This window comes from Daphnia pulicaria, chromosome 8 (genome assembly GCF_021234035.1).
Source record: "Daphnia pulicaria isolate SC F1-1A chromosome 8, SC_F0-13Bv2, whole genome shotgun sequence".
Classification (NCBI taxonomy): domain Eukaryota; kingdom Metazoa; phylum Arthropoda; class Branchiopoda; order Diplostraca; family Daphniidae; genus Daphnia; species Daphnia pulicaria.
This window is the reverse complement of record NC_060920.1, coordinates 1,654,065-1,681,660: the sequence shown is the minus strand read 5'-3', so window position 1 is coordinate 1,681,660 and position 27,596 is coordinate 1,654,065. Positions and strand designations below refer to the sequence as shown.

Genomic DNA, 27,596 nt, shown 5'->3' with positions numbered 1-27,596 from the left:
TATCCCTTTATATTACTTCGATTTTCCCTTTTATCTCCCTATTATGACTTCTAAAATTGATTACATTCAAGATACATTGCATCAATTGATTACATTGCAGTTAAGATAAACGTGCCGGCCAGGGGTAACCACAAAACCATGCTCAGGTTCTCTAGGTCTACTATCTGCCTGAACCAGCTCAGTCAACAAGGCCCAGTTTCCCCATCATCTGTAAATATTTTAAATGTCACTGTATCAATTTTTTACCAATGTCAAACTCTCATCCGCAAATCTAATACTCGCGTTAATACACTAGGCCTTACTCGGGTTCCGAGATCTGCTGCCCTTTTACGAAAAAAATAAATAAACGGGATCTTGTTGACATTAGATTTCCGTTACTTTCGTCGGCAAGAAATGGAAAACATCTGCACTACTCACACTTTAGGAGGGAAGGGTGACGTTGCCAAGTAACAACAATGCCCAAGGAAAATTGGGCTTCCAGCAATTTCACAACGCAGCTTTTTATCTAGACGAGCTACCATTCTCCATCTAGTGGCCGAAAAAGAACTAAATTCTCTACCCGAGGCAGAATCAGCATAGGCACACTTTTTCGACATGGCCTTATGGGAGCAGCGCCTCCTCATTTCATCCTTCATGCCTCTTGGAAGTTGGAAACCAATAAAATCACGAAATTACCTTGTCTCGACTTTTTCACCTGAGAAACTAGAGGAGAAATAGAAACACAAAGAAATACAAAGCTGTGTAATTCATCCTTTTAATCCAATTTGGCTACAGTGTAATATAACTAACGGATTCAATAACTAACCGATATTTAGGTCCATCAAATGAACTTCAATACATAAAGTGAAAAAAAGAAACAATTTATCTCTACACTGTTTTTTGTTTATAATTGCGTTTAAAAGAACTCGCGCATTTCTCCAGGTTTTCTCCTCATTAAGAACTATAATTTTCCCGTCACTCTTGTACCTCAATCCACGGGTGTTACCTTCTACAGTAGAACTGTTTATAGAGTGAGAAAGGTGTACGTATCTTTAATCGATAATTTAACCACTTTGTTTTGCAAAATTTGATTAGCTGTTTTTAGATACCCAAGTACCTTAAGCGGCAATTTCTTCCATCTGGATTTCTTTTGTTACGTAATCTTTATCCACCTTTGACAGAATTAAAGGGATTCCAATCATAGGATGTATATGCGGTTTTCTATAAGGCTGTTCGTTAAACCAACTTGACATTACCTTGGGCAAAAATGCTATATCTGCCGATGGTAGGGTAAAAGAAATCAATTGGAGTAGCATTGACGAAATGTAGCACAGATTGTTTTTGTGACACTGAGACGCCACGGATACAAGCATCTGTGAAGTCGCACCAACATATACGATTATTACTGTCGGTTGCTATACATGTTGATTTTCTATAAATGCTGTAGTTTATTATATACTTTAAGTGCGCTGTAGTCAATTTCCGTCAAGTTGGAGAGATAAACCATAAAGCAAGAACTTCGCCCTTCAGCATCCACCTCACTGGCTTCATTGAGCGCTCGGCGAAACTTTTCAACTCCTGGGAAATACAAATTGGAGTCGGCTTTGACGATAACTCTTTCCTCGGTAACTTCGTTTCCCTACAAAAAAGTGAAAACATATTTTTAGAATAGGACATTCCACGCCAAAACGACAAAACCTTGCCAAGGTCATAGTTCTAAATTAATTTTTTAAATAACAATTCTTAAATATAGGTTAAAATAAGATTTTTTTGCCAAAGGGTTTTGAAAAACAAGGGGATTGGACGTGGCATCGATTCCTAATTTTGGAAAATGCTCAGGACTTGTTGTTCAAATGATAACTTGACGAAGATATTGTTGACTAGTTAAATTCGTATAAAGAAAAAACCAACCATAAAATCTAACCCGGTAATCATTAAAATGGAAAAAAAACTTAATAAAATGGGATTTTCAAAGGTTTTCACTTTTTAAAAATTTATGATATTATTACCGAGTTCAATTTTTCCCACTCCTCTCTTTTTTAAATTGTGTTGTCAAAGAAGTGCTAGATAAACCTTTAACCATGCGCATAGTTTCAGATTGGTTTTTTACTTTTGGGCAGCTGAATTTCTTTAAAAAATGGTTACGGTGTGAAGGTAAAATGCAGATTTCTCGAAAAAACACTCCTACAATTTTTTAATACATTTTTTAGGACATACTAAGCTATATTCAATGTGTTACTTTAAAGCAAGAAAAGTTATTAACAATTTTTTGTGAATTTTCCAAAAATTTCGATTTTGACACTTTTTGCAATTTGTGGAATTAATTTAATTTTTTCTACTTAAGTTAGGATTATAATCATTAGTTTACTCAAACTAGTGGAATAGGACTACTTAAAGATTAAATAAAAAATTCAAAAAAATTATGACCTCGTACCTAGCGCATAGTTCAAACTTCAAAGTAGGGGGGTTTTAGGATTCCGAAAGATCGATGGTGCTGTCCCCTGGAGCGTTCGATAACGACGCGATTTTTTTTCTAAAATTAAGTTATCATTTCGTTAATGCGTTCTGATCAGTATTTTTTACTTTTGTTTTACTTTAAAATATTAAAATTACAAATACGGTATCAGCAGTCCACGAAAAATTAAAATCGATGCCACGCCCATCCATACCCTTATTTTTTAAAAACCTTTCGGCAAAAAGTCTTTTTTTAACCTATATTTAAGATTTGTCATAAAAAATTAATTCGGAAATATGACTGCGACAAGGTTTTGTCGTATTGGCGTGGAATGACCAAATAATGAAAACGCGCGATGATTTACACTCCTACCAAAAAAAAAGATTATGTTATCAAACTTACCGGCAGCCTTATAAGTTCAGGATGAAGTCGATTTCGTATGTAAGCTAACAGAAGCAAGTGAATTCCAGCTCCAATCAGAATTCCGTATTCCATGTTGACAAAGAGACAGCACAAGAATGTGACACCGAAGGGCAATAGTTCGATCTCTTTCGTTATGCGGTAATAGGAAATAACCGTCATTGAATTGTCTAAATTTTTGGGTTACTATTATACGTACTTCTGCTCTTCCACATGGGCTATAGTTCCTCAAGGTTCCACCATGAATGTGACTGACGTAATAATGACAGAAGCCAAAATCGCTTTCGGGATACATGCAAGGGAAGGCATGAGAAATCCCAAAGCCAATAAAACCAAGACGCCTAGCTGTCAATGTGGGATGTAACACTATTCATCGTTCTCAGTTTTTGACACGGAGCGGAATGTATACAAACCGCCGTAAATATTGGTTAGCGGAGTCTTGGCCCCGCTTGCGGCTTGCACTGAACTCCTTCCAAATGAAGCGGTGACTGGCATGGAACTGAAAAGCGATCCAAGGATAGTTCCAACACCCAGCGCAATCATTTCTTGGGTGGCGTCTGTTCTCTTGCCGTTTGCTGTGATCGTGAATCACTCAATAGCAATTATTGTATTCTGACATGTGAAATCTACTATACATTTGTCATACCAAAAGCCTTGGTTATAGCAACTTATTCTAAAATGGCTATGAGCGGAATGAGGCCGATAGCAGCTCCGAGTTCCAAACAAATGTCGGAAAACCTCAAAACAACAGTGGTGTTTCCGGTCGTTCGATTGACAGAGAACGGTGGCAAACCAAACGGGGGAATACCCGCTTGTATATTACCTGCATGATTTCATGGTTATTCGTGACAAAATTTATAAATAGATGTTCCTAATTGACATCTGAAAGTGAAAGTGACCTGTCAGAGTGAAAGGTTTGGAGCCATTTTGTTCTAAAAAATAAGCGGCTAAACAGTCGGCGATGACGGCGATAGCGTTGCGACTTGTGGCAATAAACTAGAGACTAGAATCGACAGCGCGACTGCGCAAGAAACCAACTTTCTTCAAAGGGCCAAGATTTTTTAATGAAGTCAATTTCTATGGGGATACAAATCAGTTCCCCCAAAAATATTTAATAAACCGTTAATCTATAGAAAACAAATTCGTAACCTTCCCGCATTAGAAGAAGTATTACTATCATAGAACAACCCAGGGCGCGCGGAGTCCCAAGGATTGCATTTCGTTATGTTTTCGAAAAAACCTCGCCAAATTTCGATAAACGAGGATCCTTTGCATTTCAAGCCGAAGAGGCCCTTTACTTGAGTCGACGATACAGTCAGAGCGGCAGCTGAACAAAAGCAAGAAATGACAGGAGCCGAAATAAACTCGACCATGAATCCTGTCCATCAAAAAATATTTTTAGAAATAGATGAATAAACCATAAAATTGCATAAGACATCTAAGATATATACCTAGGTTCAAGAGTCCTGCTACTAGTTCTAGCGAACCAGCTAGGAAAGCTAACAGGGTGCTGGAATAGATCGGGCCTCCTTCATCACTGGCGTACGAGAACGTCATCAAAGATATGACGGCCGTGGGACCGATTGAACATTCCTTGGAAGTCCCCAAAATTACAAAGACGAATAATCCCAGGAAAGCCGAGAAGAGCCCTTACTACGAATATACTGTAGAAAAATGTCTTATAATTATAAAATTCATTTTTATATGAATATTATATTATTAATTATGATTTTTTTCTTTTTTACCTGTAACGGCAGTCCGGCGACAGCAGCATAGGCGATTCCCTAAGGAATGGTGGTGAGACCGACGGTAATTCCGGCAATGACATCATAGACAGCAAAATCCCAATTGTAGCTTGGTAACCACTTGAGAATGGGGAACCGCCGTCTTAGTAATTCAACGGTGCAAGCTCCCTTGACTTTTGATCTTGCCTTACGCTTCCATTCATAACAAGTTCCCATCGATTTCAAATTATTGACTTTGCTTTCTTCGATTGAGAAAGTGGAGTCTCTATTATTGGAGTGTGCAACAGCTCTTTTCATTTCCCTATCGCAATGGTTGGAGAGAAAATCTGCTCTTGGCGAATACGGGATTTTTCCCGGAAAAGACACAAGCGCACTTGGTTGAATTAGTTTTCACGACCGAGTCCAAAGACCCGCAATTGATATGAACTGAAGAGAAAATTACGTCTCTTCAGTAAGAAATAAATTTAGTGAGTGCTGGTTTTCTCTTTTAAAATTATAGAGATGGAAGTGCCCGTGGAACGTCCGGTAGGAGTCTAGCAAACACCGAATTATTTGTGTCCGGTACGGCGCTGGATTCTTTATTTATATCATTTTCGGAATACGATAGTACGTGATTTTGAACTTAATCAGGGCATCAGGATTTTTAAATCATACTTGTATAGATCAGCACTTGGTTACTAATCGGTTGAATTGGCATTCATCAGTTCGTCTACAAGAGGTTTACATGCTAACTCCAGTCAATCGGTACGAATCTATTATCGGAACGACGGCCGAGAGTAATTTAAAGATTCTAAAGTTATAAATACGTCTCAATATGTATTCTGGTGACGATCTCGTCAACAGAATTTCCATTAAAAGTTGTTTAGACAGAAAAAATTTACTGTTAGCTGGCTCACTGTAACAGTCACGCTACGTGGCGAATATTTGAGGGTCATTTTGTACATATTCAGATTTTCTCGATTAAAATGTTAAGGAAACTACTATAATCTACTTTGTCGTGTTATCACGGTGTTATTATTCCGGCTTTATTTACGATAGTAGTAGGGTTTGTGCCAAGGCCACTATTTTCTTATTATTTACGCCGAACAACCGTTACTGATTTTGTTTTTCTTGTTTCAATTAATTTCAATCAATTGCGTCTTTGGGGGCTGCCGTGTGTTTTCGTAAGGAAAGCCATTTTCCAATCGAATAACCTCGCGAATAACAGTCCTTGGGAATATACACGGTAGCAGTGGTAGCACGTGAGTCCTTTCCCCCAAAAAAACGAAAACATTGTGTAAAATCCCGTATTTAGGGTATAGGCTTAGAAATGACGAAGGCGGCTCTCAAGGCCAAGATTTTAATTAACTCAATGCACGCAGTGATATGTAATGCCCCGGCGGTAGCCCCGCCCACTTCAAGATGGCCGCCGCCAAGGACGTCACGACCTGACGTCACGACCGGCAACACTGACGTCACCCCTACAGCGTCACCCCCGACGTCACGCGGGAGAAGCAGCCGGTCAGCACTTGCCAACCCGGGATGACTTGCCGCACCATCCCGAGATGACTGGCCGCGCGCACCATCCCGTTCCGGCTTGCCGCACCGTCCCGACATGACTCGGCGCGCCCGCCGCGGATCATCTCATCTTCCCCGCTCCTTAACCCCATGTATAAGCTGCACCCAAAAGATGTATATCTCTCTCACTCTCTTGCCCCGGCACTCGCTCCCTCTCTGTACACCCCGACAGTCAATACATCGGCCTCTTAGTGCATGTAATCGGTGTGTTACAGATGTTCCTTGTATGTCCCGCAGTATCTTCTACTTTTTTTACGTTATCATGTAACCCCGTATCTGATGTTTTATTGATCTTCCTTGTTATATAATCAGTCTGGACATTCCACTGTGATTGTGACTAACAAAAAGAAAGTGTAATCCATACAGGCCTATACATACTCCCACCATCCACCATACTCCCATTCACTCTGAATTGAAAACCTCAATAGACGAATAGTCTGGAGTAGCCTATATATTTAATCAGAGGACTTCCCGACTTCCTAGAAACGCGAGTGTAGTGGCCGCGTCTATCCTCCCACACTTGAGTTCAACCCCGACAATAAAGATGTGACAAGAATTAAGCCAACAGAAACGATGCCATCAAACCGACCCGTTAGCAGGACAATATAATTTGTAGAGGAAAATGTCTTTTCCGTCCTTTCGTTCTGGCATTCGTTGTAATTTAGACATTGTGAGCATCTCTTTGATTCTCTTTTCCTTTGCTTTTATTTTAGTTATCATTTTTTTTTTCCTAACTGTATCTTGAAAAAATTGCGCTGAGGCATTGCATAATAAGGAAAAGAAGGTAGATATTAATGAGGGCAGGATTCTCCCACAAATATGCTTCAGGCCAAGTGAAAACTCTTCCTTTTTCAACCTAAAACAGGCAATGCTGTCACGCGGAAGAATGGCGGCGAATATGGGGAAGAGAAAGAAGCCTAGGGTGATTTAATAATTTTAAAAAAAGATAGCCCTTCCTTTACAAAGAAACGTAATTCTATTGGCTTATTCGTGCCGCCATACTTTTGTTTTACGTAACGAAACAAAAAATTGGGGGCGTATAAAAGGCAGACCGTCTTCCATTAAATTTATCAGTCCAATACTGTTCAATCACATACTGTACCAAGATATCTGTTTTGATTTACTCTGTTCCAATTCATTCCGTCATCAATATGAGTAAGTTAGTTTACTTTTTCGTTGCTAGTGATGTTAAATATTTCAATTTTAATCAAGTATTGTTTGTTTGAAAAGTAGTTCTGTTCTGAAATTTTAAATCGTATGCATTTATGTTTTACAGGTCTGTCTGGTTCGATCAAAAACGTAAATAAGATCTTGCTGATTCAATGTCTATTGTGGGCATCCAATGGCGTTTTGGGTGGTATGATGCCTAAAGGTCACATGGGCAGGATGGAGCATAAAGCCAATGAAGCCGGCGAATACTACTACACTCAACCTCAAAGCTACTACCCAACTCCGGCGCCAGAGTACTACACCGAGGCTCCAAAATACTACTCCACTCCGAGCTACTACACTCAGCCGACCCCTTACTACACCACTCCCAGCTACTACACCGAGACTGAGAAATACTACGCTACAAAGGCGCCAGAGTACTACACCACAGCAAGTTACTACACCGAAGCTCACAAGTACTATTCCGCTCCGTCATACTACACTACTACTGTGTCGTATCCCGCCAGCTATCAGAGGGCAGCGCCATCGTATTGATTTCATATTTTCTTGAGAAACCTTTAAATTTTTAGTCATATTTTCTCGTTTCTCTTCACACATTCATTAATTGCCATCGTGAGGCAATTTTTTATTTTTTGTTTTACTGAAATGGATTGAAATGTTCAGAGATTTATTGAAAACAAATATAAGCTACGTGTGATTACATTTTTGCGTGGTTGCTAATTAAAAATAGGTAGACAGAAAGCGAACAAAGTAGATATTATTATGACGTTTATTTCAAATCAATTTCGGAATTTGCAATGTATTTCGTAAAAGAAGATGTGATTTATCGAGTATTCTTGCGGGGATAAGACGATTAGTCAATTCATCTAGAGCAGAAGAAGTCCGATACCGACGATAAAAGTAGCGACCAGAGTAAATTTAGCAATCAGCCAACGTTTTCCAGTTTGGAAACTTTCCGCTTCGGTCAGTTGTTGACATCCCTCGTTGGTATTTTCGTTTTCCCCTTTGATTTGCGATTCGATGCTGTCCACCAAGCTGTCTTGATCTGCGACATGTTGAGCTAGACTTTTGAAAACATCATTCAGGCTTTCGACGCTCTGCTGTAGTTTTTTCATGCCGATCAATTTGTGCTCTTCCATTTTCATCTGCTGGTCTCCTGTGTTGGGAAAAAATGGTGTCAAACGATCCTTAAATTGCTTACGTTGTTCGATTTGGCTCAAAAGATGTGTGGCAGTGGCAATTAGTTCAATCACCATTTTTCGCTTGCCCAGATCGTCATGTTCAGAACCCAGCAGGGACGAATAAAGGTATTTAAGCCCCTAAATGACCCGAGACAGTCTTGTGGATCAAATCAAGATCATTCCCGATTTCCAATCGGTATTGGAGTTCTGCCAACTGACGGTCAATCCTTTGGAGTTGACGGATCCATTCTTCAGCAGCAGCGGGTTGATAAAAGAATTGAGACTGGTAGTCGTGAAAATCAGCCATGTCGATATCCGTCTGAAGGTTGAAGTATTGATTGCTTTTGGATGACGTTGCCTATTTATGAACAAACGCGTCTGCTTTTGATTGACGCAACTTGGATTGAGCGCTTTCACATTGTTGAACATGGTTTATTTTGTCAGTATTATTTTAGAAAGTAACATATTTCAGTCAGCGACAGTTTTACACACGTTGTTCAACAATTATTGCTCCGTTCCGTCTTATTACATTATTACGGTGGCATCATATTGACAGCGGACACCAGTGAAAAATAAGTTAGAACTTTATTATATTGTTAGTCTTTAAAGTTTATTTTAAAAAATGTATAATCAACTTATATGAAACTGCTATTTTAATTGAGGTAATACAATAAGATTTCTTAAACTTGAATTGTTTTTTTTTTTAAATTATTTTCACAGTTAATGAATGTCTAATTATCATTATATTTGCCTTGTCTATGGCCGAGACGCTTTGTCAGGCTCCATCTACTTTGCACTTACAAAGTCCAGCCAATTGTCTGTGTCCTCTTTACTTTTCATATTCTAAATAACAAATATTCTGTAAAACATACAGTATAAGCCCATGAAGATGTGGAGAAAAAAGGAAGAAAACAATATTTGTATCCACACAATTCAGGAATCATGATTGATCAAAAAGAAAATTCAGCTCACTTAATTTCAGATCAAAGTTGTCATAATTCCATTCGTCGATTTCTCTTGGTTTTACCCAAAACAAATATTGTCGCCACACCTCCTCGTTTAGAGCTAAATTTGGCCCGATTCCGGGAAATATGGCTTCCAAGGTCAGGGAGCTATTTACTTTAACATAAAGTTGTAAGAGATCGTCAGTCGATTTTCAACCGTTTAGCATCCAAGATGCCAATGCAATTGTCTCTGTTTAATGTCGTCGTCGACGTCATTCTCTGCCGCACCAGATTCGATAAAATCGCCGTCATCTGCCAGGATTATTATTTTCACCATAATCGTAAATACAAGGTAGAGTTTTCCACTATTACGTATGTCTATAAAAGTAGTCTGGTTTTAAATTGTTGTCCTATTAGAATGTCGACTATTGGTGTTGTTCTCGACGTGGATGTAACGTTCGTTTGACCAGCGTCTGTGTCAATCACGAAACTGGAGAGATGAATTTTTCTCGTAGCAGTACAAATTTTAAACACCAACATCTGCCAAACGGACCAAATTTGATCGGCAAAGAATTTCGTCGCCAGCTACTTTTTCAATTGGACAATGTTGTAGCCGATTCGGGAGAAATTCAACCGGCCACTCCTGCTTCCGTCTATGAAGAACTCCGTCGGCAGGTTATCAAAGGTGGTGTCCCTGAATCGCTGATTCCTTCCTTCAGGTGTGTCCGCAGTACAATTCATCGTTACCGTCAAAACCGTAAACTACTTGAGACATCAAGAAATTTGGATTTCAACAAAGAAAACAGAAGTACCCTATTTTGAATTATTTTTGTGAGACTTTGTTTGACTCGATCTGTTTTTCCATTTTAGAAGAAAATAATTTAGTTTCAATGGAAGAATTATCTACTAGTCTTGATCTACTAGTCTTGACTCATCTCCACATCCAGAATCTTTGAGAGTCTTATCGTGTGAAGAGTCAATTTATTGGTCAGATCCTGAGCAGACGGAGCCTTTGTGTTTGGTAACGAGGACAAATAATAATATCCCTTCAGAGCTACAGAATCGTCAGCACGAAAATTTTGCACAGCAAACATGTGACCACTTCTTTTAAAGCCCTTCGGATAAGTTTTAAGTTCATTTGGTCCAGTGTTTATCCCTCATAATCTAATTGTTTGTTCCAGTAATTTACCACCGAATTATTTGCTTACTAACGTTACTAACCTTATGTTAAGCCAGTCATATGTTTTACAGTTCTGTGCGGCAATATGGATGCCAAGTACCTACGTTTAGTCGATTTACCCATTTTGCTCTTGGCTGTTCTTATTAGCCGAATTTCCCCTTACGTTAATACATTCATGATTCGTGTGATCAAGAGAAATGACACAGCGGTGATAATCTTGTTTAGTTCTGAATTAACAGGGATCAATAAAAACGATTTAAAATTAGCCGCGTCATGAAAATATTGATAAATAAGAAGTGGATCGATTTTTGGTTTTTAATATTTTTACGAATCATAATTAAATTTCAAACATTACATATCGGTGTCTTATTCTTTAATAGAAAGTAATATTTATTTTGTAAATTTTAATTGCGGAAATATTTAATTCTTATCTATAACAGGATTCTTACAATGAAAAATAATCTGCTTTATTGATTGTGTGGCATGAAAAAGGGGAGGAGTTAGAATCTTGATTCTTTCATCATTACAAAGCAAATCACGCCAGCGGCGCGAATTTTGGGGTAATGGTGGAATATAAAAGACGGGAGTAGAGGCTACTGAAATCAGTCGAGTTCGCCTTTTCGACACGTCAACAGGAGCACTAGTCCATCTGCCATTAACTGTGCCATCAAATTTCATCCTGTTTCCATGGGTATGAATTTTCATTTATTTTGTTTTACAACTTTTACTTAATTTGAAATGTATTTTTTTCTTAACTTTCAGCAATGTTTTTTTAACTCTTTTAAACATAGTATAGTTTTTGATGTTCTAAAATGATTGAAGTGATCACTTTAAATTAATACTTTTGACACTTTGATTAACTTTACAATTTTTATCATTAGCTAACTTTGCCATTACGCTGCTGCTAGCTGTTGTCTCGATGCTGGCTGGATCTACTACGGGTGGACCGATGGGCTCATCTTCTGCATCAAGTAGCTATTACCAGACCACAACAACGAAAGAGTACTACACCACCAAGAAAGCTGAATACTACACGACTTACGCTGCTCCCAGCTACTACACTGAGGCCCCGAAGTACTACACCACTAAAGCGCCGGAGTACTACACCACGACGTATGCAGCTCCTACCTATTACACCAAGGCTCCCGAGTACTACACCACGGCTTCTTACTATACCACAAAGGCGCCTGAGTACTATACCACAAAGGCTCCGGAGTATTACACCACAAAGAAGATCGAGAACTACACAACAACCTACGCTGCCCCTAGCTACTACACCGAGGCTCCTAAGTACTACACCACAAAGGCTCCAGAATACTACACTACTGCTGCTTACTACACCACCAAGGCACCCGAGTACTACACAACCCAGGCACCTTACTACACTACGACTTATGCAGCTCCTGCCTACTACACTGAGGCCCCAAAGTACTACACCACCAAAGCAGCTCAGTATTATACAACTGCCTCCTACTACACCACTAAGGCGCCAGAATACTACACCACCAAGAAAGCTGAATACTACACTACTCCAGCACCTTACTACAGCACTACGACCTACGCTGCTCCCAGCTACTACACCGAGGCTCCCAAGTATTACACCACTGCTGCTTACTACACCAAGGTTCCCGAGTACTACACCACCAAGGCTCCCGAATATTACACAACCACTTCCTACTACAACACAAAGGCTCCTGAGTACTACACAATCAAGAAAACCGAGTACTACACTGAGGCTCCCAAATATTATTCTGCGCCAGCATACTAGATGTTGTTAATATTTCATGTAAAGAGAATCTATTTATTTATTATTCATTTCGCTTTAAAAATCAGCGTATTGAAATGACTCAGCTCATTGCATTGTTCACTCAAATGTCATGTGTTGAATTAGTTTTTATTGGTGTTCAATGTTTACGGCATCTTGAGAAATTATTGGAATAGTTTAAAAGCACAATATAAAAGAAATAAAAACTTACGTTTTCTAATACTGTGTTGGAATCTCAATTAGAATTTTCTACTCAAGATTATATCCTCCATTCTTTCCTATAAAGTGTCCAGAACGATTTTGTTAGATTAAGTTAAGACTGAAAAGTTTTGATGTTGCAACTCGCGGAACAGCCTATAGGTTATAAACTTGTAATGTAACTCATCTACTGGAGTAACGTAATATAGCGCCAGAAAGATTTGCACGCGCCGTTAGCAGGGGCACGCGTAAGTAAGATAGTGATATGATACGACCGATCAAACTGGCGCAGCAAGACGACGATGCAGTCCAATTCTTTATTTATGCGCCCTCCTTTTGTGCGGTAGTCGTTTTAAGAAAGAAATTTACTGCTTTTGTGACGTAATTTTTCTCAATTCAACATAAGACTTGCTTTGGCTTAGCAATGCCAGCTATTAAACGAAGCATTACAACAAATTTAATTTATAAGATTTTTTATATAAAACATTAGCACGAAGACAATATTCCAGCAGTTACTTTCTCGTCGATTGTTATTGAAAAAGGTAAGTTTTGTTTTCTTTTATTATTCAAATTTCAATCTCAATACATGTAAACCTTCTTTTATAAATTTGAAAAAGACATTTGAACAGTATAATAAAACCAATTTTGGAAATGAGAATTGATTTAGCTTGGGGTTACCTCTTGGTTGCATTTATTGTCAGCTGTTCCGCTCTTCGGCAACTTGACAGAAATATGGGACATCCAGCGGAGGCGCCAGCCATTGCCAACTCCCGTCGGAACATGTCCAGAATATAGTTACAACTTACAATACAGTTTTCCTGTCTGACGCCTATTACTGTGGGTATGTATAGAGAAAATAAACTTTATAACAATTATTTTTCTTCATAATCAACATAACAAGTGAATTTTTTTAAATCTTAGATATTATCATCAATGCTCCGATGGTGTTCCGATTCGTATGAAATGTCCTGACGGATTGTACTGGACTGTTGGCACCGACAGCTGTTTTTATCCAACGTGCTATTTCCCAAACCAATCCAATTCAAACTGTCGCAAGGACACACCATATTAAACAAAAGATTCAAATAGTCTAGTCTGAGTTAGTGTCTAGCTGAACTTTGTTTTTTAAATACTGGAAAACATTTAGATAGAAATAGAATCTAGAAGTCTATTCCATATTTCAGCGGTAATTGATCTGTCAATCCCCGCCCAAAAATGTGTCTTTAATCATTAGATTTTTCTTGCTTATCTCAAAAATACACATATACTTCAGCAATCTAACAAGCATTTTCCGTTTTCTGTATAATCCAATCTAATTAAAAATAACGCGTTGATCGTGTTAAGCCTGTGGCCATCTTACAAAATCTTATCGCATATACAATAAAACAATTTGACCAGATGATTCGACAAGCGAAACAGACCAGTTATTATGTCATTAGATTTAATTTCATAAAGTTCTCCACCGTAAGCCACAACGCCAAATGTAAATTTCCAACTACATCAAAAGGTCAATGAGAGCGAACCAACGGTGACGCCCACAGCCAATTACGTCACTTGCTGCCGCCGCCGAGTTGCTTCTCCAGTTGGCGGATCCTCTTCCGCGTTACATCCAGCTGGAGATTCAGTCTCTGCAAATGCAAGCGACAGATGGCGTCGCGGCAACGATGCGATTTCAATCTGTCCTGCGTTTCGAAAACGGCGTCCCGGAATGTCAGCGACTTGCCCATGTTCTATCCAAAAAATAAATCAAAAGAATTCGCAATGAAGGATGAAGAAGAAATGACGGGCTATATAATCCGGGCAACAACGATGGTGGACTCACAATCGAAATGAGAGATCAGCAAGCGCCGGTCGTCGGTGATGTGAGATGGGGGCGGATGGAGTGAAAGTAAATGTGCTCGAGACCGAGGAGGAGAAAGGCCAGTCCAATGCTCGAGAGGAGCAACAAGAAGGCGGACAGAAATTGCTCGGTTGAGAGCGGCTCGGAAAACTGGCACTCCTGACTCCTCCTTGTATGGCTTACAGACGCCGGTTAACCAGAAGCGACGCAAACGATCGACGTCGCCTTTTTTCAACGCGGTTAGATTCACTTCAACGTCAATGGACTATCCGCCGGACCTCTTCGTCCTGGGCCACCAAATAGTCTAGCACTGCGCCGTCGTAAAGAAAAGCGTCCAATTCACTGCGCAAATTCGAATTGGGATGAGAAAAAAAAATTTCGGAAACACTCCCGATGACACTATAATTTTCCATTTCTGTCAAGCCATTTATTCCTAGCCAAACTGGATTTGTGGGTCAAACCAGAAAACGAGATTTCCACATTGAATTGATTTGAGTCAACATAACTTTCGACGGCAGTATTTTATTCTCCACCCATAATGCTCTTACAAAACTATATTATCTGTTATAGTAGCTATACTGTACAACGCAATTTTCTCCTAATAGAGTACAGTACTGGTCCACTTATAGAACCGGCCTGTGCGCGGTTCTATAACCGGGTGGTTCGATATGCGAGCACTTGATCCCATCGCCATCTACCTTCGATTTTGTCCATACGTAAAAGCTTATTGAGTAAAAGTAACATCAAGTAACATCAAGTTATTCAATGTGCCGTGGGTGGCGCTGAAACACGGCAGAGCCATTTCGGTTCTATATTCGGAATGGTTCTATGATCGGGCGGTTCTATAAGTGGACCAGCACTGTAATTGAAAGCCATTTTGATTTTTCCTTCCATTGTTAAAAATAACAATACCACCCCAAGGAGAACACAAATGGTTGCGATCAATACAACCAAAAATGGAGTTTCGATCAAAGATCTATTTAGTATACATTTAACCTCGTTTGACAGCTTCGATTCCGGCTCGAATTTCATTGAGATTGTAGTTTCGCATGTGGTAGTGCATCTCCTTGTAGTGCCGGAGAATGGTCGCCTCCGTGTGAGTGTTGGACACGGTGCCAAAGCGGAACGGCGGCTCGTGACTCTTGGGGCTCATCAGCTGTCGGCGCGGACACACACACACAATAGGTGAGCCGATGCAGAAAAAAACCTCTCTCTGAAATTTCCATTCATAAATTCAAAAATACTAATACCCGCGGGTCTTTGACGCCACTCCGGTCGTATAGAACTCTTCACGAGTGATCAAAAAGGCCGCCAGATTGGCAGTGTAAATGGCCAGAAACACGACGGCGAATGAGGCCCAGACGTTGGAAATGAATCTGCGTTCCAAGAGATAATAATCCAATATTTGCAAAGTCTTAAGCACACTGTATATAGTGTGTATATGGGGCGCATGCAAATCAGCTTTCAGGTCCCTTTTCAGACCTGAAATAATATAGAAATAATATAGGATTATTTTCTATTTCTATGTCTTTGGACAGTCGATGTTGACGGAAGCCTGGAAAAGGATGGCCCAGACGAGCCAGTAGGTCCGGAAAAGCGAGAAACGCTGATTGGTCGGAACGGATAACTGTGTATAATAGATGTATAGCATCAGCATCACAAGAAATGTCAATATTTTCCAAAGGGTAAGAGAGTCTGACTATACAACGTATAGCGGTATATAATACACGTAACTTTATCCAGAACTAGACACTCACCTGCATGTTATATCCGGACGGAGAGAGCCACTTGAAGAGGAAGATGGCCAGGGCGGCTACTTGAAAGGCAACGACGCTGACGAGAAGCCAAGATGCCGTATCGAACGGCTCTGTGTGGCCCAACCGAAAAACAACACCGAACTGTATGTATAAACATAAAATATATACTCTGACATTTACTTTTGGTTGGCGACGATGCACACAGCAGTTATTGTGACCTTTTGGGTTACTGTAGCCTATATGTTGTTATATTAGGCCTACCTAGAAATGCAGTTGGCGAAATGATGCCGGTCCTCTTGGCCACCAAAATAGCGATGCCCGTCTCCATGAAAGGGATTGTGAAATTTTGCTCCCGCTCGGCGTTGACTGTCAGAGATGTCATGACCATATCCACTCTGCGATTGGCCAGCGCTCCCATCAGCCCGTTCCACCTTCCATTCTGAGTTTTTGATTTATAGAGACGAAGTTATTTTCGGGTTTATACTTCACTCTAAACACAGTGCGTGGTGTAATAGGAAATATCGACTGTACAGGCATCTATAGCATCGTCTACAGCGCTAGTTATTATACGTGTATATATAAGCTAGACTCTCAGCAATCTAACCATTGAATGGAACTTGTATGTTACCACATGAGTGCCGAACTTTGGGTCATCCACTCTGATGAGTTCGTAAGTAAACCCGAGATCGTCGCTGAACTTCTCAAGCAGATCGATGCAGAAGCCGGAACAAAAATGCGTCACGTTTCGTGCTGGAAACAGCCCCGGATCAGTTTCCCTGGAATTCACCATGAAATTTAGATGTTAGATGGGCGCATAACAGATAACGCCCGCCTTCGTTAACAGAAAACCCGACAAAGAAAATGACTCTCGGCCTATATCTCGTTTAGGCAAACTTTCTTTACAATTTGATATTTTGTCCGCCGAATAATATAAGCAGCATTGCTGGATTACGTCAAAGCCAGCAGCAACTTTGTCTAACGTCCGATCTGCCAGTCTAAACTTTTTTTTTTACTTAAACAAATCTAATAAGATCAGATTCTGTGAAGGGTTTGTATGTTCTTTTCTGTTATCGCGGTTTTCTTTTTCGTCTTGAGACTTATTCCGCCAAACATATGCATGTATACGTGATCCGCAAGATTCCAAGACAAAAGCATCTAATAAATGGTTTACGTGGATATCTTTCATTTCCTTTTCCCCCCTCGTGAATAGGAGAAAGAATTTTGGAAACTAGCAATTTACTCTGTATTATATTCAGGATATCTTTTTTTTAATTATTATTATTCGTCTCTTTGAAGAGAAAAATCTATACAGAGAAGAGGCGGAAATAAAGAATATGAAAGCTGAGAAATCATACGGTACTATGGTTGAGGCATAATGCAACTTGTATTCTATGATACACACACCTTTTGAATATAATAATAGCTAGGTTTCTTTCCATTCGAATGTAATCGCTGAAACGTCTCCTAGCATTATTCTAGCGTCAGCTCTTATTATTATTTCCCTTGTTTACCTTTTCCGTTGAAAGAGAGAAATCGCCTACGCGCGTTCTGCCAGGCGAGTGAACTTATATAGGGCAGTCTCTGGTTAACGGCCTAACGGTTTTTGAAGTCAACATTGACCAGACAGTTGACAAAGTAAAGGGGACAAGAGTCTGACCTGTTCAGCGGAACATGGTTGCCAACGCGACAAGGTACTCCATGGCTGACAGGACAGCGACCGCTAACCGGATCACGCCGGATCAGGCGGCACGATGCTGATGAACGGCGGCTCCTCCAAAAAGGCAACTTTCAAGTGGAAGTTGTCAGGACCGTCTTCAGGTGGTACGTGTCGATATATATATATATCGAGTCCATCCTTCTTCCACGAGTGCCAATGGCCAATCTTTCTTTTTTTTTAAACAATTAAATACCAAACAACAAAAAAGCAAATAATTAATTTGTCATAAATCTTATGATTAAGCAAAAAAGCCGACGAATTATACTTGTCTCCATAGAAGTTCTCTACAGATCCACCGCTATTACTCGGTTGTAAATTGACGATCGTCAGCTCGCCCGAACTGCGGGTCCCGTCAGCGTCGAATTCCAGCGACGGCCTGCCAGAATCGACATCAATCCGCATATTTTGAAGATATCTTTGAAAAAATGAATGAAAAAGTGGGAAAATAAGGTTATCGAGAAAATACTACCCACGCTCCTGAAGTCAATTAACACATCATCCTTATATAATAATAATAGCTACAGCCGGTCCCCTTTTTTCTACATTCCATTGCGTTTTGCCGCTCGCTTTCCCGAAAGGAATTCCGCGCAATAACATAATACTATAGGCGAATCCCTGACTGGCACAGCAGGAAAGCAAAGTTGCTCTTTCCCAAGTATTTTGTTTTTCCTTTTTCTCTCAATGGTCTAAAAAGTAAAACTGCCTTATGTCTGGCCGCCCCCTAGCTCTCTGTATGCTGTGGTATTTTTAAATGCAATTTTATTCCAAGTTAAAGTATTGATGCTTCTATAACGGTTGAAAAACTTGACCATCACAAAGGCTCAGAGATAATCTTATTGTGTGTATCGGGCTATCGGCCACTGTACTCTGCAAGGCATTGTGTGTTTGCCGCCACACTCTTCGTTGTGTTTGCTCTCCGCGCTGGAACCGAGAAAAGATGAGATATCCATATGCACACACTATATCCACTATCCAGTACTTATTGATTCTTAAAGCGCGCGGTTCGGGTGACCGTCAATGCGCGTCAAAGTGGGGTTCCTTTTTTTATTCTTCGTCAAGGAAATTTGAAATGCTGTCGGACAGCTTTTAGGCTCGAGTACTCGGCTTAGGACATATTGGGATCTATAGCGCATCTGATAACAAAAGTAAAAGTTGATTATTCGAGCATTACTCGTCCATTTCATGAAATTTGACTCTTTCTTTTTCTATGGCCCAGTTACAATAGTAGCTAATGAGCCTGCAGGGCTCATACGACGACCACATTGCGATGTTGTCGGAGCAACAGAAAAAAAATACAGGGAATAATAAGATCAACTTTTATTAGACTCCATTTTCGGTGTTTATGGCACTGAAAATTAAAAGCAACTAGACTCGTATCTAGATATCTTAAATGAATTTTGCGCTGATAGCGAAAAATCTACAACGACGACAAGGAAACGGATGGAACTCATTTGAAGAGCTTCTCGCCTTGAGCCCAACGAGATGACGTGGATGTCGAGTCTTCACAGGAAACCTTGGGGCTGAGCAGGGTCGATGCATTCGACTCGCGGTGAAAGCCCTCCACTCCATTGAAAAAAACTTTGAGAGCAGTTGATATGCTCTTGGTCAGCTGGTTGTCCGTCCTCTCGAAATGAACACCTGCACAAATCAAATGTATAGTGTCCCTAACTGTTTTCATTATGCATTATGCACGCAGCCGGCCGGGGGGTAGACTCCGCAGAGATCCCTTATAAGGTCCCGATCCCGGATGACATTTTGAACGAAAGGAGAAATGACAATGAATGAAACAAAGGGAAACAGAATAAATTGGACACTGCTGCTGCCGTCTTACTCTTACATAACAAAGAACTCAAGGGCCGAGCGTACACGACGCCCAGCCAGCGAGTAGTAATATTGGATGTGTCAACAGCTATGCAGCTTCGACAAATGGTGAATGTCAAGTATGAATAGTTGCCAGTTAACTAAATTCCGAAATTATTGTCAATATGTGTCCGCTTCTCGATTCGCTTCCGGAAATCTCATTTTCTTACACGAGAAGAAGATGAGAAAGCAATTAAATTAGCTCCTCACTTGCATGATTACATTCGTCGCTTTCAGTCTAGTTGCACGTTTTCTGTACAGACGAGTGGAACCCAAAAGCGGTTTTCTGCCCAGACGTTAATTTATCTCCTCACGTTTGAATATTCTCTCCCCCCCCCCCCCCCCTGTGTCGCTGCACATTGAGTTGTCGTCGTCGCACCGACAGCTTTAATTAATTCCCATCGCTTCTTCTTCCTTCATCCCCTCCCTTTTTTTGGGGTAATTGATGAAAAGGTGAGCGATGCTGCTCGCGTAATACCGGGATCACCAAATGCAGACCGATTGCCTATTCACTCTTTGGCGGCCTCTGGGAGTCGTTTTGGCGGCCGGGTACACGCATATTCCGCCCTAGGCGCCTATTTTTGCGACGCGGTAGACGGAAGAAAAATGCGCATTCATAATTTTTAAATCGTCCCCGCTGGAAGCGAAAGTATCCAGCATGAGGCAGGAATGATAGGAAGATTCCGAGTCTAAAATCATGAGCCTGGCTGTGGGTGTGTCTCCATATGATGCCGAGACACAAAAAAAGGGTGGATGGGAGGTTATATGATTCAAGGCGCTTATCATGGAGCTGCCAGCTGGAATGCACACTTCATTTCCTCGTTAGTCATTTCTTCTTTTTCAAAAGCTGATTTCATTGAGCTATAACCGTTGGCTCCTGTAATGGATCCTTAATGTTGATGCGACTCGACTCTTGACTCACTGCTGACAGCACACGGGAAAAAGAAAAACGAAAACGAATCTGTATTGATGAACATGTTGAGTGGTGGGTCCTCTACACGAATGCTGATGATCTCCTCGTAAATCTTGTTACATTCTTCGCAATTCTCCAACGTGAAGCGAAAGATGGGAATGGAACAGACAATCGCGCCGGAATGCTGGACACTCCGGCGAGCCTCTTTCTCTATTATCCAGCCGTAATAACCGGATCGAATAGAGAGACTGCTGTATATTATTATTCTGGTCATTCTTTACACTAGACTGAGTTTTTTTTTCTGAATTCCCATTCAAAGTCGGCATCTTTCGGCTCGTTTCAAGCTCAGCAAGCATTCCACGAAGGGCCGCTACGGCCGCCGCCAACCCCTCACAGCAGAGTAGTAATCGAAATATTTCTTTTACGATGCGAGAATGTCCTTATGTATTTCAGAACACCTTATTTATATACTACGCCCTTCGTGTCTGATTGTCTGTCCCTCCCAAGTATAACGGGGCGAATGTGCGGTTGCAAGGCTGTCCCCTTTATACGACTCCCGAAGGAGAGAGTTCGATCGCTCCTATAGACGACTACGTCACTCACCCACTCTCAAACTCGTCAGTCTAGATGGCCATCTCTTTTTGCTCACGCTTTTAGTTGGGGGGGGGGGGGGGGGGGACGAAAAATAAAATAAAAATAGGCTATATCGAGAAAAATGAGAAGGAGGATCGAATCCGGCAAAGTGTCGCCTCTCCCTTTTCTCGGTAATATTTACATATAAACACGAAATCCACCCTTTTGTGAATATACATCAAGTGCCACTCTTGATAGATTACCCGGAAAAGGGCTGACAGCAACGTGATAGCCGGTGATAGCAAGATGATGACACGTATGCTGATATATAGAGCGATGGTGATGATTTCGATACACATTTTTGTATTTGTATCGCTGTGATGACGCACACGTCGAAAGGGATCGCTGGCGATGGATGAGAAAAGGAAGTTAAACACGTCACGGATGGCATGGCGTCGATTCGAGACAAATTTTGATTGGAGTTTTTTGTCGGATCACCAGTGTTAGAAATCAAAAGTCCAGCTTCCGGATCTATAGCAGATCGTTCGTGTCCCAAAGGATCAACTTTCTCCTCCCATAAAGGCCTATACAGGAACTAGCCAAACGTATTGATTGGTTAGCTGCACTAGTGTACGACAAATGGACATACGAATGCTGGCCGAGAGTGTCTTTTATTTTTGCTTTGTGAAAAAAGAAAAAGGAAAGAAATATATAAAAGCAATGGAAAATATAAGCAGTCGAGCTTAAAAAAGAAACGCTCGGTTCGTTCAGCTGGAACGAATCCGACTCTGCGAGATATCGTCGGTTGTTTCTTTGTCTTTTTGTTTGGTTTGCCTCTTTTCCATCTGATGAGAAATGACTCGGCGGGATAACTGGGCCTACAGGGAACAATTGGTAGGATAGTGCCGTCGACCGGTGTACCGTTCATTGGTCCATTTTCATATACTTTAAAGTGGGTTGCGGTAACCGTAATTCGATTGATACATCCAAACCTCCGGCCTCCCCCTCCGGCGAAAGCTTTGGTTGGTCGCAGTCGCATGTTTTGTGATGCAGGATTGTATAGTATACCCCAGACGTGACAAAAGTCAGCATTAAAAAAAATCGCATAATAAAACAACAAAGTATCAGCGAATCAGCGTCCTTTTTTGGGGGGGATGAAAGGATCAGTCAGGATTCACCAAGCTTGTGATTATCATTTTAAGACACGAACTCAAATGGAAGAAGTTTTATTAGGAATTCTTTTTTTTCTTTGCCAACTCTCATGTTAAACTTTGAGTTTTCGCGGGGTTGGCGGATGCTTCGGTGGCGAAGAACTAATTTTTTTCTTATAAGCTTTCGGTTGCTTTTCATCGTTAACTTTCAGCATCTTGATGAAAACACCTTTCCGGGAGAAAAGCGGGAACGCCTTGTGTGACTGGATCCTTTCACACCGTTGATTGATTTTTGCACTGCCGCTTTCATCATTTGAGACGTTTTCATTAGAAAATGTCGGTAAAGCTTTTTATACGTTTACAGGCTGAAAAAACAAAATTTTGTTGGAGTTGTTTTCTTTTTCACATGTAAGAATCAATACTGCCAGCAGCTGGAATGTGTTAGTACGGTGCGCAACTTTGCCTTTAGGGAGTTAAATATAAAAGGCTTGCGGTGTTGTTGATTTACACGTCGTATTTACAGCCATCAACCGTTTTTATTACACCGTGGTGGGTGTATCAAGAACAAAGGGGATACAGATCTCCCATTCGCACTCAATAATAGACTTAAAAAAAAACAGTCCACCAAGTTCTCAATTATGTAACCAGTTTTCTCTTTAAGAAAAAAAAAAAAAATAGGAAACACCGTCTGCGCTATTAGCTTTCTTCATTATTGCAGCATCCTTATTTCCTGTTTGTTTCCTTTCATCTTTGGCAGCACCACGTTCGTTATTAGTTTGTTACCTCCTTTTTTGACCAGTCTATCTAGGTGTTTGAGGATACATGTACCGGTAACGATTTGATCCTATCTTGTCCAATTACTTTCCCATGTGTACACATACTTATAAACCGTGTAGAGTGCGTGTCATTGACACGACAATCTAACAAGACATGAATGTGTTTGTCGCAGTGTTTGCGCCCACACACACACGGGGCGACGACAAAGTAGTAGCGCATCTCTCGGCCTATGTATAAATGAGTCTAAGACGATGTTTTCTGTGAGCGCGCGCGTCTAGCGCATTGATGAATTCGGTCCCTGGTGAGAAATTCGTTCCCCCACTTGTGCATGGTGTCTCGAGATCGCCTGCACTTTATAGTTACTTTGCCCAGCACTTCTCCTCTTTTCTTTTTCCTCCCTGTTTGCAAGGATGCGATGCGGAAAATTGATTGAACCACTGCGCTGTTCTTATACACACAGTCGAGCTTTCCCTCCTCCCTGTACACTTCTTTTTTTGCTGTTGGGGGATTCCACATTATCCAGCGTGTATTTTTTTACTGTTCCCATTCATCTTTGAGCAACAGCAAACTCATTATTATGTACGTGTAAACCGTGGCGGGTCTTGACATTCGGCTTCTTCGTAATTGACGGAATAAATGAGACGGCCCATGTATATACTAGATCTTTTTTCCTCCCCTTCTTTTCTGGGTTTGACGAATTTAGATGCGCGCTGGTGGGTTGGTTGGTTCAAAGATATTCCTTACCTGTGGGACTCGGGTTCACATTGAGCATGTCCGTGTGGATATCAGATACTTGGAATCGGTACGAATTGATGAAGCTGAGATCTTGTTTCCCCAAACTGTTCATTGCTGCCTGGACGGCTTTGCTGTACTCCCGGACTGTTCAAGAATTCGAAGTCGAAAGGCTTCTGACCATTAGACCACCGTTGATTTGATGGCCAAGGGGGAAACATGGCGGCGTATGGTATGGCCCAGGTATACCCCTCTTTCACTCACCCCTCTCCCAGGGATGCGCGCAGTCCCCTCCGCTCGACCCCCCTTTAGGTCGGCTTGGGCAGCGCGTCAGCTCCGTAAAACTCTAAACTTTGAACGCGTTTTACGGGCACTCCCGCTCATTTGCACACCCTATATTAAAAATGATCAGCGCAAAAAGATCGCTATGTTAATCGTTTTTCGATAGCCGAAAACTTGTCTTGCTAGGGAACAGCCTGTTTTGTTAATAATGCTTTGACTTAGCAATAAAACCCATAAATAATGCACATCAATGGATTAGCCTTGAAATTCTGCGTCGATTGATCTATAGACATTATGAAAAACGAAAAATGTGTTTTTTTTTTTAATTTGTTGTCCCAATACGCTGTTCCAAAATTCACAGTTTTCTTCCCTTTCCTGGTAACGAAATATTTCGAAAAATACTCAAAGTATCGAGATAACCTTATGTCTTATTGTAGAACGCTTTATTTTCTATCTTTTGGTATAATTATTGGCAGTGGCCTAGAGTGGCACGGAATCTCCAATCTAATCAAACTTAACGCCATTCGATAGAGCTCGTTAAGCCGATTCGAATGGTGTATGGGAAAGTTTGTGCAAATGAACGCATCCCTGAGTAAATCGACTTTAAAGTTTTTGATTTACCGGGCTTCCGTAGCGTCCTTGGCCGCCCCTTTGCGCACCCCTGAGCCCACCCCTCGTCCCTTGAGGGATCACCCCTATTTTATTTCGCCGTACCTGAGTGCCTTTTTTTCGAAAAATTTTTGCCAGCCACCGGACCCGAACTCGGCACATGCTTGCTCAACATGTACCACCAGCCGGATACTATAACCACTACACCATATGTGTAGTGGTTATTCGTCCTCTTTGTCCCAATTCTTATTATCGTTGGCCGTGTCCCATATAGTTTTTTTTTTTACCTTATATCAATTAACGGTGTGAATATCTGCCATAAGATACCGTGTAAACAATGGTGGTTGCAACCGATAGATTTATTACATGGGGGGTTATGCTATATGTATTCACTCGAATATGGTTGGTCGAAATACATTGATATGTGTTGATATGGTGTAAGATTTAACAATTGAATGCAATAAAAAGATTGTGAGATGACTTTGAGAGCATGGACAGAGGTGAACGTTATGGTGATGGCTGAGTAGAAGGATGGTCTTTGTCCATTTCGCGGTTACCACGGATATGGCGGGAGATAATGTCTATTGAACCCTGGATGGCCATGAGTCGGCACTTCCTCCGTAGGCTTATCCACGCGGAGGGCTGGATTGTAATGGTGGTGGTGACTGCATCATTGAACGGAAGCCAGGAACCAAGTGCTCCGATGACGAAAGAGAGCGTGAGTCCAAGACAACTGTATTTCTCTTCCTTATTGGCAAATCCAGCGTAGAGCGATTCAGGAGCGTCGAAGGTGATGGTGAGGTTGATGATGATGTTCGGAGTAGTAACGACTTTGTCTGGCCTGAGTGCGCAGTTCTCAAAAACTCTGTTGACGTGGGACGTGTGACCAGATCTGGTGATGGTCTTGACTATTTCGGCCAGTACCAAGTCATGACGGCGGCCGATAACTGGCAGGTTGTTGTGGCAGTGGCTGGTAACGTGGGAAGTGGACTCCAGAACTTCCTTGCATCTGCGGCATTTTGTTTTGGGAGCGGCCAGGCCAATTGTGCCGAAAAGCGGTAGAATGCCAAGACGGCTCTTGTGGAGGAGGCTTCATTCGCCAAAGGAGAGGTTGGTGTTGCACGAAGTTAGCCGGGAGATGTCATGGAGTTTCCCAGTGTGAATCCTCTCGCCACACGGCCCTGGTGATGGGCGTTGGTGTGAGAACCGGTCTAAGGCTTCCTGATAACGGTGCGGAGGCCCCTGACGGCTTTGGCAGAAACACAGGAGATGTCATCAGCAATCACGTTTGAATGCGATTCATCACTGGATACATCGATCCTTGCTTCCAGTCGGCATGCCACTTTTCTAGTCCGCGACCAAAAAATACTGAAATACCCCCCCAAAATTTCCCCACTAGCACAAGTCTTCCATAAAACGTTCATAGAACGTCCGGCAATCCAAACTAGGTCCGTCCATTTTCCGGCAGCTGCGGACATCCTTCTGACGGTCGATTATGATCTGATCATCTTCTGCTTTTTGTTTCCTAGCTGGAATATCCATCGGATAATCAGTTTAATACCGTTCATTTAAAGACAAAAACTGACGTACAGTGGACATCCACGCGACACACCTTGCCAGAAACACGAATCAGTTGATCGAAATAACAATTGTAAGCCTATCAAAATGTAAATTTCTATAGTTTTTATTTAGTTTTAAGAGAATATAAACAATTGAATAATTGATTTAAGTAAAAAAATATTATAAAATTTTAGTTATTTTATATTGTTCTGTTCTTTCCGGTTCTTTCATAATATTCCATAAGCATTATGGAGTCGTACGAAAATTTTATTCTGATTAGTGTGTAGGATTTGTAAAATTAATACATAAAATTGTAATTGTTATATCAAGTTAAATGGTATAGTAATAAAAGTGTTTGGTTAGTATGCGTGAAGGCCAAGGATCAGCCCTCGTAGAGGGAAATTCTTTTTTTCCAATTATTTTATTTCTTTGTTTGACATCCATTTGACGTTCATTTTCGGACACCAAATCGATTACCAATTTGGACGTTCAAAACAATGAAAATGACGTCCGGCTTGGATGTCCAGCTCAAACAAAGCGGACGACTTTGAAACGTCCTATTGACGTACGTATGCTAGTAGGGTTGTAGCCAAAATACTGAGACCTTTAATATGCTAGAAATGATGAAACTATGTATCCTGTTTATCGGTTGCAAACCTATTTCATATTCATATTAATGCCCAAATTTTCGTAGAAAAAATGATATACTTCAGTGTTAGAGTATTTACACAAATTTTATATATATATTCCTTCATAACGAAACATGTGCTGTAAGATCACCGATTTTTGAAACTTGCATTTCCAGCAGCTTCTATATTTTTTATCGTGTGTTCATATTTTACTCCTAGATGTCATAGCGCATTGTCCCTATTTAACGTCTGTTTCCCTATTTAACGCTAGAGGGCTTACTTAGAGAAATGGGGCCCATTAAGGCAATAAGTCAGTTGTCGTCTACCACTTCCTTGGGGTAAACCGAGCCAGGAGGGTTTGTTCTACAGTCCTATCCCAATCATGTACTACTACAATCATATAGACCACAAATACGATCAAAGTCGATCTATTTTTTCTGTATGTTAAATTCAAGATAAATAAATTTAAATTAAAATAATTGATGAAGCTTCCCATGAAGTGGAATCTACATTTCCGCTGTCCGCTTGTCTCTTCTATGTGATTCGAGAAATATTGTATCATTATTACAGAAAGGTAAACATGGCAAACAAAAATTAATAAA

The 27,596-nt window shown here is 40.8% G+C and overlaps 5 protein-coding genes and 1 long non-coding RNA gene across 10 annotated transcripts in view; 4 read left to right on the top strand and 2 right to left on the bottom strand.

Annotated features, from left to right (window-relative positions):
* Positions 1-27,596, top strand: part of LOC124312357 (collagen alpha-1(I) chain-like) — a 1,404,094-nt gene that overhangs the window by 378,548 nt on the left and 997,950 nt on the right. The window lies entirely within an intron of this gene.
* The window catches only part of LOC124312399 (sodium-independent sulfate anion transporter-like), a 74,062-nt gene continuing 47,093 nt past the window's right edge, over positions 628-27,596 (bottom strand). For 2 of the 3 annotated variants that reach the window (XM_046776905.1, XM_046776907.1), the window contains exons 7-10: positions 2,837-2,982; positions 1,439-1,618; positions 1,236-1,352; positions 628-1,151 (exon numbers count right to left, since the gene is read on the bottom strand). In XM_046776905.1, coding sequence (XP_046632861.1) covers positions 1,098-1,151; positions 1,236-1,352; positions 1,439-1,618; positions 2,837-2,982 — 497 coding nt within the window. In that variant the 3' untranslated portion in view covers positions 628-1,097. The remainder of the gene's footprint in view (positions 1,152-1,235; positions 1,353-1,438; positions 1,619-2,836; positions 2,983-27,596) is intronic. The other variant, XM_046776906.1, reaches the window with a different exon arrangement.
* Positions 4,075-5,130, bottom strand: LOC124312579. The gene is made up of 3 exons (XR_006910573.1): positions 4,600-5,130; positions 4,306-4,518; positions 4,075-4,232 (listed from the first exon to the last, which is right to left on the bottom strand). It is a non-coding gene; the product is annotated as an uncharacterized LOC124312579 (long non-coding RNA).
* Positions 7,293-8,025, top strand: LOC124312503 (extensin-2-like). The gene is made up of 2 exons (XM_046777034.1): positions 7,293-7,311; positions 7,433-8,025. Exons 1-2 carry the CDS (start codon positions 7,308-7,310, stop codon positions 7,858-7,860), a joined length of 432 nt encoding a protein of 143 aa, XP_046632990.1. The 5' UTR covers positions 7,293-7,307; the 3' UTR covers positions 7,861-8,025.
* Positions 9,654-10,896, top strand: LOC124312474. The gene is made up of 3 exons (XM_046777001.1): positions 9,654-9,803; positions 9,869-10,259; positions 10,322-10,896. Exons 1-3 carry the CDS (start codon positions 9,684-9,686, stop codon positions 10,405-10,407), a joined length of 597 nt encoding a protein of 198 aa, XP_046632957.1. The 5' UTR covers positions 9,654-9,683; the 3' UTR covers positions 10,408-10,896.
* Positions 11,269-12,616, top strand: LOC124312446 (extensin-2-like). Of its 3 annotated transcripts, none has more exons than XM_046776962.1 (3): positions 11,269-11,322; positions 11,513-11,772; positions 11,914-12,616. In XM_046776962.1, exons 1-3 carry the CDS (start codon positions 11,319-11,321, stop codon positions 12,397-12,399), a joined length of 750 nt encoding a protein of 249 aa, XP_046632918.1. In that variant the 5' UTR covers positions 11,269-11,318; the 3' UTR covers positions 12,400-12,616. The 3 variants fall into 3 exon arrangements, with proteins under 3 accessions (XP_046632918.1, XP_046632916.1, XP_046632917.1); XM_046776960.1 differs by having other exon boundaries at positions 11,839-12,616; XM_046776961.1 differs by having other exon boundaries at positions 11,513-11,814.